The sequence below is a fragment of the Engystomops pustulosus genome, chromosome 4, assembly GCF_040894005.1.
Source record: "Engystomops pustulosus chromosome 4, aEngPut4.maternal, whole genome shotgun sequence".
Classification (NCBI taxonomy): Eukaryota; Metazoa; Chordata; class Amphibia; order Anura; family Leptodactylidae; genus Engystomops; species Engystomops pustulosus.
The window spans coordinates 52,235,643-52,247,693 of NC_092414.1; the positions used below are offsets into that span (position 1 = coordinate 52,235,643).

Consider the following 12,051-nt stretch of genomic DNA (forward strand, 5'->3'; position numbering starts at 1 on the left):
AAGAATGTACACCAGAAACAAAAATGAGCACCCAACTACCGTCTAACCAGCACACAAAAAAAAAAAAAAAAATTTGTGTGCCCCCCCTTGCAGCTTGTCCATGTGGATTGGTGCGCATTATTTTATTATATATATTTAACAAAATAATGCGCACCAATCCACATGGACAAGCTGCAAAGGGGGGGCACACACAAAAAAAAAAAAAAAATATATGCACCTAGCTTGCCCCAAGACAACCCAACTACCGCTAAAGATACTGTGCAGCGCTGTTCACACTGCACACTGAAAAGAATCGCAGCTATCAGTTCTCCTGCTTCCGTTATGTGCCGTGGTGACACAGAAGAGCCTGGTTGTCCTTGTGCCGTATTAGTACTGCACTGAGCCCTAATCACAGGAGCCAGCGCCGTACTAGTATGGTGTGGAGCACTAAGGGGTTAAATGCAAGACACCAAGCCTGGTTATTGATTGCATGCGTTTCCCTGCATACGTGATTGGGCCAAGACCAGCCCCTCTGTGCAACGGTAAGTGAATGCGTGGCCCCGGGCCTTACTGATCGCATGTGTTTCCCCAGTGACATGTATCATTTTTTGTTTTGCCATTTTGAACACATTAAAAAAGGCATGCGTTTCTTTTAGGCCGAGGTCACACTTACCGCTAGACGTCCGTTCATAACGCGACGCTAGCGCACAGGGGTAGGTCCTTGGCCCGAACGCACATGTGTTTCCAGAGAAAAGCATGCGATCGGCTAATCACATGCGTTTCCCTGGAAACGCATGTGAGTTCAGGCAAAGGACCTCCCCTGTGTGCTAGCGTCGCGTTATGAACAGACGCCTAGAGGTACGTGTGACCGCGGCCTTAATGTTTGCTTGCAGCTGTGTCTCTTAGAATTTGTAAAATCGCAGTGATCTTTTTCTCCCTTCTGTTTGTTAAAGTAATCACATGAACTTCAAAACAGGCCACAAACAACCATTTTATAGCTTAAAGGGGTGTTCTCGTCTTGGCACTCACTTTACACTTCACTAATCTGCTATATCTACTTCCGCGCAAGATGAAGCGCTAAACTAAGCGCAAAACGATTCGTCCCTGATATAAGAACGCATCCACTTTGTTACCCTCCCCTGTTGTGTACGCCAAGTTTTTAATGGACTAATAAAGAAAAGGATTTTACAAGAGGTGGTGAGTGCCAACTTTTTCTCCTCCTACATTTTGATTACCATATAAACGCTGATGCACACGTGGTGTTTTGAACAAGTTTTTAAGCAGCCTGTCAAAAACGGGTGCGTTTTTTTGGACGGACTGCTTAAAAACTAACCAAAAATGCCACGTGTGCCATCACCCTTAGGCGCGGTTATAAACTACATTGAACGCCTGCATGGGATCCAGCACATTCCGATGAGAACCAAATACGACAGTGCAGTGTCTAGGAATGTGATCTAGGTGCATCTACTGTACAACTCAAATAATGAGCCCATGTAGGGGTGTACCGAATTACAGTAAGACAACCCTCACCTTTTAATAAAGCAGAAAGACATTAAAGTTAAAAACATGTTTAATAAATTAAATATTCACATCACAGGGCACTAAAAGTCACAGGCAGCAGGCAAGTCAATAGTGAGGTCTTCAAATACAGGACTGAAGGTCTCAAATGGATCTGAAAAGACAATTAAGGACATTAGAGCAATTTAGTCATAGGATGTCTGGCCAAGATTTAGGCCCGAGAGATGTTCTCTAATACATGAGGACAGTAGTACAGACTTACCATAGTTTATTACATCACATTCCATTGGTGAAAGAATCTCACTAGTAAGAGCTTCAAATCGTTCTGCATCAACCAGAGACATATACAGCGAGATCCCAGCGAGGCAGCGGTCGCTGAGCCGGTGTTCTTCAGGGACCTCAAAGGTCTCAAAATCTATTCAGAGAGAACATTGTTGAGTTGCTAGTGCCCTATACATGTGATCCATAGATTCCATCCTTACAATAGGCCAATAATATCAAAGTCTATTGAAACCCCTTTGAAGCCAAGAGTACATGAAGCCCATGGCCTGTTCCAGTATGTGACCATGTTAGTAATACAGAACATGACCTGCAACGTGAAGACATGCACATACCAAGAGGATTGTATGGGATGAAGGTCTCAATATCTGGATAAGTCTTCTTAGTCTTTAGATGTACCTGGCCCTTTTGCTGTACCTAGGTTTGAAGGAACACAAAAGTTATGCAGTAAATTATTAAACACTTGCATTTTAGCCAACTTCATTATCTGCATGTAAAACACAGGGCACTTGTTTTGCTAGCAGTCCATTCATCGATTGCATGAGTTTCCCTGGAAGCACATATGCGATCGGCCGAGGCCTGCTCACTGTGCGCTAGCGTCGGGTTTTGAATGGACAGCTAGTGGAACGTGTGACCACTGCCTAAATGCATCTGATTGGGGCCTAGTCTCTCCCTGCAGCACTTGCGTTTCAAGATGCAATTCAAATGCTGCATGTGAACACTGCTGAAGAGGGACCCATTATAGGGCATGTAAGTAATAAAGAATCCCAAACATGATTTGCAACTGAATCAGTGGGTTGGGTTGCCCATCTTCCCACATTGTGGAACATGCAGTACACCACTGCTCAACTCCAAGCCAACAAGGTAATCTCAAAGCGTGTATCAAGTCCTCGTACCACAGTTATGCCAATTTTATCAAAGATGCTATTCATAATTCATTATAAATGCCTTATTGTCCACTTGGCTTAGAGTGAGTAATTTGGGACCCCAAGGCAGTGTTCACATGTGGCATTTGCATTGCCAAATGCAACACAAGCACCACGTGAGACTATAGCCATAGGGTGCAGACATTTTGCTTACAATGTAACTAGAATAAAGGGGATCTTGTGCCAATTGCATCTGTATCAGAGGAAACTCATGCAACTGGCACAAGGCTCTCCCTGTTGCAGTTTCATTGCAACATGTGTCCACATCCTTAGGGCACATTCACATGGCCGTCTGCGGGGACGTACATGCGGCCGCAAATTTGCGGCCGCATGTACGTCCCCATAGACGGCAATAGCGGCGCGGATGCGGTGCCACACATGTGTGGCACTGATTGGGCCCGCACACCGCAAAAAGATAAAGCATGCTCTATCTTTTGGCGTGTGTGCGGCGCTATTCATTATGGAGGGAGGAGGGGTCACCTCCTGCTCCTCTCCAGCACACGGCGGTATGCCCGCACGGCGGGCATACCGCTGTGTGAATGTACCCTTAGATTAAACATTATGGGGGACATTAATTATAGTGGTCTCAGGTTCGCCTATTTTTGCGCCTGGTTTGTTCCCTTTTTTGGCTTGAGATCTATGATGGCTCTTGTTCTGCCTTAGTAAATGCGTTTTGGAATTGTCCCATGTCCGATTCATTTGCGACCAATAATGAAAAAAAAGAATGAGAAAAGGTGACAGAACGTTCAGGGCTTCATCTTTGCACACAAAAAAAAAAACCCATCATTGTAATGTAACTGCAGGGACTAAAAGTTACAGATGTTAAAAAAATAAAAATTCTTGCTGAAATGAGTCTTCCTTTTTTAATACAATTTACAGGAAACTGAGATAATATTCTCAGATCCGAGTAATCACTCAGATGATTCCATAGAAAAGTCGTTACTGTGGAAATTTTACATTTTAAAACTGCTCCAAAGTATTTTCCATGTTGCATAGAGGGAAGTTTTCATTTTGGAACCCAAAATTTATGGTTTTAGTAATGAAAAGTGATTTTTTTTTTGGAAGCGCACCTGCTCAGAGTAGGTGCATTTTTGTGCCCATTTTGCGTCTTTTAGGCGCAAATTAGTGATAGATCCTGTGCAAACATCTGTATAGGAGGCACTCACTATGTCAGAAAAGGCTCAGGGACTCAAAACCACCAAGTGCCGAACTTTGCTGTGCGCTAGAAAAAGGCACATAAATGCACCAAATTAACGAGATGCGCCAGATTTTTGCGCTAAAAACGTGTAACTTAACCCACCTTTGTTGGGCAGTGCCTGGCTTGCACGTGTTGGTTCACATTTCCTAGGGCTTTCCTGTGTGGCAGCAGCTTCGCTGTATTAAAACCGTCAGACTTCACATTCAGAGCTTTAGAAAGTCGAGTAACTGGAAAGAACAAAGACCAATACAACTTCCAAGTTATAAAAAGCCCAGTAAATTTTTTTTTTTTTTTTTTTTTTTGTAAGTTTAGTTAGATAGGGGCACCCAAAGCAGGATTTAGGGAACAATCACATGTGACGTTTGTATTGGGTTTTGAAATGCAATTCAAACACCAGAAGGAGGAGCTTGTCACAGTCCTAATGGATTTCCAGCAACCAGGAATGAGCACCATTTATTTCAGCCTCAGCCTGTGGCGCATTGAACCCGTTTTAATGCAGTCCATTGAAAAATGCATCAGTTTGACAGATTTTACCAATTATCTTAATTAAAACTGGCCAAAAAACTGATGCATTTTCAAAAAACTAATGCGTTTTTTAAACATGCGTCTTTAATGGACTACTTAAAAAACAGCCCAAAACGCCATGTGTGCCACTGGCCTCAAAACCCAGACCTTCACCATATTTTGAACAGTTAGGTGGTGTTCCCAAAATGTTAACCCAATGCAACATGTGGATGGGCTTGTGCTGAACGCACAGTTGTCCTCTGAAAATAAGAGTTAACAAGCACCACATGTTTTGCATTGTTTACGTGCTTGTTACCAATTGCACAAGTGTCCTCCGAAAAACCGACACAATCAGCATAAATCCCTCCCCGTGGCAGTTGAATTCCAAAACAAAGAAAGACAGAATGACTGTGGCAGCAGCCCAAGTGCTCAGCCTTCCAGACAAAACCAGGAGTGTATTCTATAGCCATCACCACGAGTCAGATCATTAGGAGAATATATATGAAATAAACAGGTCCCTAGTTTGGGCCATTACACAAGTAACTTACATGAGCCTGGGTTGGGCTTGGAGTGGGAATAGACATCTCCATTTTCCTTTTCCAGTTGCAGAAGAACATCCATTATACTCAGCTCAAGTCCTTAAAAACTAGGAGTTAAGGTTATCAAGTAATAAAAGATTCATACATAATGCCTTAACCACAATTCAATACTGGCAAAAATTAGTCCAAACCATTCAAGTGTTATGAAGGGAGTGCCAAAACTATTTAAAGGACATCTGCCATGAGATACTGATGTAGACTCCTGTAACATGCCCATTTGTTGTCTGGTCATCTTAACCCAGAGCCAGGAGGCGTTCAAATGGCAGAAGGCCAGTCACCCGTTTTGCCAGCGTTGCCTTCATAATGTGATGCTAGCGTACAGATGGCGGGCCAAGACCCATCCCCTGTGAACTAGCATCACATTATAAAACAACACTAGCAGAATGTGTGGCCATGGCTTAAGTACCTCTGGCACATTAGCATTAATATAGTTTTATTATTCAAATGGCGCTTTTCTGTAAAATTATTGAAGGGTTTTGTTAAGATTCCAAGCCACCTAGTTCCTGCACAAGGAAAGGTACAATTTATCTGAAGAACCCCAACACCAGGCACCTACGGAGTAGTAGCTAAAGCTGCCAAAACTTCAAAGATAATCAAGATACTAGTAAAGAGTTAGGGTGATGCCACACATTGCGTTTTGAACCCGTTTTTAAGCAGTCTGTTATAAAATGCATGCATTTGACAGGTTGCGCATGCGTTTTTTTGGACGGACTGCTTAAAAACACCATGTGTGGCATCACCCTTAGGGCACTATATACTGAACTATAGGGCATCATGCACAACACAGCTGTATCATGGCCCCCACAGACAAGATATAGACATGTCCTATATTCTGCTAAAATACAGGAACAACCACTCAGCTTTCTATGGAGAGGTGAGGAACACTCACCCAGATTACAGCCCAGAAAGCTCACACTCACATGCCTGAGGCTTTACTCACCAAGCAAATTTGGAGAGAGAATCCTTATAGTGACACAGATTACATCATTTCCAGGGGAAAATCCCTCATAATTCCACCAAAAATAATTCACAACTGCAAATATCTGTCCACACAACCTTTCCATACTTACCCAACAACCACTTCCCTCAGCAGGAGAATGTACTGAGGAAGTGACCGGCTCTGGGTCCTTTATACTAAGCCGCTCGTTACATCAATTGCCTCCACCTGGATTCATCACTGGAAGGCTGTGCTTACATGTTGTGTTTAGGCCGTGGTCACATGGTGCGTTTTCAATGGTTTTTGAGGGCACGTTCACACGTTGCGCTTTGGTTGCATTTTCATTGCGTTTTAAAACGCATTACAACAGTTGAGATGAGGTGATTTGCCTAATTACAATACTGTTAACACTTGTGTTTACAAAATGCATTGTAATGCGATGTTAACGCATGCGATAACAATGCGTTAACACATGTGTTTTGTTAACGCATACGTTAACATAGCGCTAACAAATGTAAATAGTAACGTAATTAGGCAATCTCCTTAGCTGTTGTAATGCGTTTTAAAACAACGCAATGAAAACGTAACCAAAACGCAACGTGTGAACGCGCCCTGAGGGCACTTTCACACAATGGGGGACATTTACACAAAGTGTCGGTGTCTGCACTGGCTTTGTTACTGACCTGCTCTAGGAAAGAAGATACACATTTAATATTGTAGAGCTGTGCAGAGACATTTCTGGCGCCGAGACCATTTTCTGTCCTTGGGACCAAAATCTGTCCCGAGCACCAGAAATGTGTCCAACAGTCCCTGCTAGACCAGTTTTCTTTTGGTCTACTTTCCGCCAGTTTTCAGCGCCCAAAAAGGGCTGCGACACATATTAATTGTGTCTGAGTTTCCACTCCGCCAAAGCCACGCCCCTTTTCGGAGAAGAGTCGGAGCAGGCGGAAAAAGGCAGTTTTTCTGGCGCCGCCAACTAATAAATAGGTCTGAGAGCAGAACATGTGGTGAGAGCGCCATAGTAAATGTCCCCCAATGTGTTGCGTCACGTTATAGATGCAGTTTTGAAGCTTTCCAAAGGCGTTAGCCTTGAACATATGCTGAGTTTACCTTGCGTTTACACTGCATCTAAAACGCAATATTACCTTGGCATGTGATCGAGGCTGAAGCCTTTCAAATGCGTTAAAAACGCATCAAAAACGTGACAGAATGCATTGTGTGAAAGCGCACTCAATGGGGCACATTCACTAAGGGTCCGCAGCCGCGAATCCGTCGGGTTTTTCCCGAATATTTCCGCTTTGCGCTGTATTTCACGGGATTGTGGCGCACGCGATCGATTTTTGGCGCAATCGCGCCGACTTTCGCGCGACAGAAATGGGGGGGCGTGGCCACCGGACAACCCGAAGGATTTGGAAAAACCGCAGAATTTAAAAAGCCATTTGTGTCGCAAGATCAAGTACTCACATACACCAGAAAAAAGCAGGTGAACTTCGGCGGACCTCGGCGCAGCAGCGACACCTGGTGAATATCGGCGCACGGACCTTAGTGAATCCCGACAGCACCCGAATCAGCGTCGGAGAACCATCCGCTGGATCGCGACTGGACCGGGTAAGTAAATGTGCCCCAATGTGTTTTGAAACACATTCCTACAGCTGAGGCCAGTGACACACGTTTGCAATTCTGCCGTAATTTTAAACGCATTGATAACGCACACGTTTTTCAAATGTTTGCTTGCGTTTGCATTTTTTAAAAACGCAATGCTTGATGTGTGTTAATTGTAGGCAGCTGTGTCTCTTGGAATTCGTAAAAAAGAAGTCATTTTCTCCCTGCGGTTTGTCCATGTAATCACACACGCTTCAAAAGGCAAACCACAATGCACATTTTTTTTCATAACAGCTTTGAAAGGCGCAATGAAACGCACCTAAAAAAATGCAGACAAAAACTGCAGGGGAGAAAACGCCAAGTCAATGCTGGTGACACATGTGGGGTTTTTGTTGCGTTTCTTCTGCGATTTTATAAGAACAACACCTCTGCCAATACATAGGCAGACTGCTAGTTGGGAATGGCGCCCTCTCCAGGTTAGGAGCTGACAGAGGGAGTCAAGAACCCTCTATGAGGCCGCGGTCACACGAACCACTAGGCGTCTGTTCATAACGCAACGCTAGCGCACAGGGGGCGTTCCTCGGCCCAAACACACATGCTTTTTCAGAGAAATGCATGCAATTGGCATATCATATCCCAGGAAAGGCATGCGATTGATAACCCGCATATGCGCTTGGAAACGCATATGTGATCGGCCAAAGTCCCGCCCTCTGCGCACTAGCGGAACGTGTGAACGCGCCCTGAAGGCATTCTCTCACATTGCATTTTGGCTGTGTTTGCAAATGCAAACGCAGACCAAACCGCACCCACCGGGGCGGGCCACGGCCCGATCGCATCAGCGTTTCTGTGGAAATGCCTGCGATCAGGAATAAGCTGTTTTTCATTACTTTAATGCAAAGCAATGGCGACTCGTTCCCGATCGCAGGAGTTTCCATAGACGATGCAATTGGGCCGTGGCCAGCCCTGCGAATGCAGCCAAAATGTCCCGCGTGACAGTGCCCTGAATGTTCTAGAACCTGGTCATTATGTAATAGTAGCTGTAGATTCAATAGCTATAGCTGTAGAGGCAATAGTTGAGTGGGTGTAAGTTCTTGACCAATGAGTTTGCTGTATTGTAAGCTGGAGTGTGATGGGAGAGGTGCAACCACCTGACCAGGAGGATAAAACCCATGTGCAGTGGGAGCACATGGTCCAGTCCAGACCTCATGGTCGTTTTACAGAGACACTACTAAATAAGAGGTCGGATTCTCGTATCTTGTGTCCGGGCAGTCGGCCTTATTCATAAGGGGGGCGGCCGACACCCCCCCCGCACGCCCCTGTCAGTGGGGACCTGTAAGGGAAGCCAGCAGGATCGAATATATTGCGTAATTGCTACCGTCTCTCCGCAATGCGGTCGCGCCGCATTGACAGCGGCTGCAGCCACAGACTTTCCTCTTCACTTTGCTGGCCGGCTGTACTGCACTAACAGTGGCTGTGGCTGTGCCAGGCTTACACACAGCGCCGAATCGCGCAGAGCCAGCAGTGATTACGCGATATATGCGATGCTGCCGGCTTCTCCTACAGGTCCCCACTGACAGGGGTGTGCTGGGGGTGTGTCAGCCGGCCCCCTTATGAATAAGGCCGTCCGCCCGGACACAAGATACGAGAATCCAACCTATTATTTAGTAAGAGGTCGGATCGGTTTAAATCAATTTACCACACATACATTTTTTAAAAAACTGGCTGGGGAGAAATGGGCTGGGGAGAGGATTATGGGGGGGGGCACATTTGGTGGGGGTCATTTTCTGGGTGACAGGTCCTCTTTAACCCAGGACCACAGTCAGGAGACTCAAATTCAGAGCTGCAGCTTCCACAGCTTGGACACAACTGCATCCCAGCCTGCATCTACTACCAGAGTGGTGCACTATTCCTGAGGACCACTCTCTGATCTCTGGATACGGCTGTATACCACCACGGCCTCCTCATCCATTACCTAGGGACATATCTTACAGACACTCAGGGCGCGTTCACACGTTCCGCTATTGTCGCGTTCATAACGCGACGCCAGCGCACAGTGGGCGGGGCTCGGGCCGATCGCATATGCGTTTCCCGGGAAACGCATGCGATTAATAACCCGATCGCATATGCGTTTCCCGGGAAACGCATGCGATTAATAACCCGATCGCATACGTTTATCTGGAAACGTATATGCGATCGCCCCAAACTCCGCCCCCTTTGCGCTAGCGTCGCGTTATGAACGCGGCGCTAGTGGAACGTGTGATCGCGCCCTCAGGGGTTGCCCCAGGGAGAACCAATACCTCCATATTTCTTGCATACACCACCTGCTGGAGACCTGCCAGGCTGTAGGACAGCCCTTCGGTCCCCATACCAAGCACCGTGACACTAGCGTGCCTAGGCCGCAACCACCAGCCCCTCCGGTATTCTGGGCCCCAGCTGCCTCTAGGCCACAAGAAAAGGCTAGGCCCCAGTGGGGAATGTTGCACATACGTTGTTCAAATGTTTGCTAGTGTTTGCATTTTTAAGGCCGTGGTCACATGTTTTGCTAGGCGTCCGTTCGTAACGCGACGCTGTGGTCCTTGGCCCCAAACGCACATGCGTTTCCAGAGAAACGCATGCGATCGGCTTATCAATTGCATGCAGTTTCCTGGAAACGCATGTGCGTTCGGGTCAAGGACCGCCCCCTGTGCACCAGCTTCGCATTATGAACAAACGCCTATCGGTACGAGTGTCCGTGGCCTAAAAATGCAATGCTTGTGTGCGTTAATTGCATACATCTGTCTCTTGGAATTTGTAAAAACGTAGTCCTCTTCTCCCGCTGTTTGTGCATGTAATCGCGTGCGTTTCTAAAAGCAGACAAAAAACACCAAGTTAAGACACTTTAACCAAAAACCCTAAGGGCGCGTTCACACGTTCCACTAGCGTCGCATTCATAACGCGAGACTAGTGCACAGGGAAACGCATATGTGATCGGCCCGACTCCCGCCCCCTGTGCGCTAGCGTTGCGTTATGAATGCATCGCTAGAGGAACATGTGAACGTGCCCTGGTTGCGTTTTCAAATGGATTACAACAGCTGAGGAGAGGTGATTTGACTAATTACATTACTGTTAACATTTGCGTTTATAAAACGCATTGTAAAGGCGATGTTAACCCCTTTGTGTCTAAGCCATTATATAGATTCAGGACCAAGCACAATTTTTAAAATCTGTTATGTGTCATTATTTGCAGTTATAAATTTTGAATGGTTTGTCATACCCAGGTGGTTTTGAGAAAGTTTTTTTGTGACATGTTGTACTTCACGTTAGTGGTACAAAAAGTGGGAAATTTGGTAAAAATTTTGAAAAAATAGCAATTTTTTGATTTCTAAATGTTATTCCCATTGTAGAGTAAATCTAACCACACAAATGTTACTAATTAACATTTACCATAAATCTACTTTATGATGGTAAAATTTTTATAATTTTATAATTATTTTAGCGGTCATCTCATATTGAAAAGGGTTTTACAAGTTATATTTTGTGGAACTCCCCACAAATCATCCCATTTTTAAAACTGCACCCCTCAAACTGTTCAGAACATTCTTTAATAAATTTGTTAACCCTTTCAGTGTCTCATATTAATTGAAAGAAGACAGAGATTCCATTTGGAATTTTCAAATTTTTACAATAAAGTTATTATTTAGCCCTAAAATACATATGTTCAAGCAGGATTAAAGGTAAAAACCTCTCAGATTTTGTTTGTGCAGTTTCTTCTTAAAATGGCAATAATCCCCATGTGGATGTAAACCGCTTTATGAGCCTACAATAGGGTAAAGAATAAAAGGAGCGCCATTGAAATAATGGAGAGCAGATTATTCAAAATTGTTGTTCAGGTACCAGGACACATTTAAAAAGTTCCTGAGGTTTTCAGAAGGTTGAAAACCCCCAGAAATGACATCACTTTCGAAACTACACCCCTGAAAGAATTTATTTATGGTTATGATCAGCCTTTTGACACTATGGTTTTTTTTACAGTTTTTTGTTGAAATGTAGCGTGAAAAAAATTTTTGTTCAATTTTTCACAAATTCATCATTTATAGGACAGATTTCTCAGATGCAGAGCATGAAAGTGAAGCAAATGGGCTTACCGCATATACTCGAGTATAAGCCGACCTGAGTATAAGCCGAGACCCCTAATTTTACCACCAAAAACTGGGAAAACCTATTGACTCGAGTATAAGCCGAGGGTAGGAAATGCATTGGTCACAGACCCCCCAGTATATAGCCAGCTAGCCCCCTATAGTATACAGCCTGCCCAGCTTGCCTCCAGTAGTATACAGCCAGCCCAGCCTGCCCCCAGTAGTATACAGCCTGCCCCCAATAGTATAAAGCCACCCCAGCTTGCCCCCAGTAGTATACAGCCTGCCCCCAGTAGTATACAGCCACCCCTGCCTGCCCCCAGTAGTATACAGCCTGCCCCAGTAGTATACAGCCAGCCCCAGTAGTATACAGCCTGCCTCCAGTAGTATACAG

At 45.0% G+C, this 12,051-nt stretch overlaps 1 protein-coding gene across 1 annotated transcript; it reads right to left on the minus strand.

The window, feature by feature from the left end:
* Nucleotides 1–1,531: 1,531 nt before the first annotated feature.
* On the minus strand, nt 1,532–6,191 carry LOC140128958 (securin-like). The gene is made up of 6 exons (XM_072150634.1): nt 6,074–6,191; nt 4,953–5,050; nt 4,003–4,127; nt 2,112–2,193; nt 1,760–1,912; nt 1,532–1,651 (listed from the first exon to the last, which is right to left on the minus strand). Exons 2-6 carry the CDS (start codon nt 5,023–5,025, stop codon nt 1,581–1,583), a joined length of 504 nt encoding a protein of 167 aa, XP_072006735.1. The 5' UTR covers nt 5,026–5,050; nt 6,074–6,191; the 3' UTR covers nt 1,532–1,580.
* Nucleotides 6,192–12,051: the final 5,860 nt, after the last annotated feature.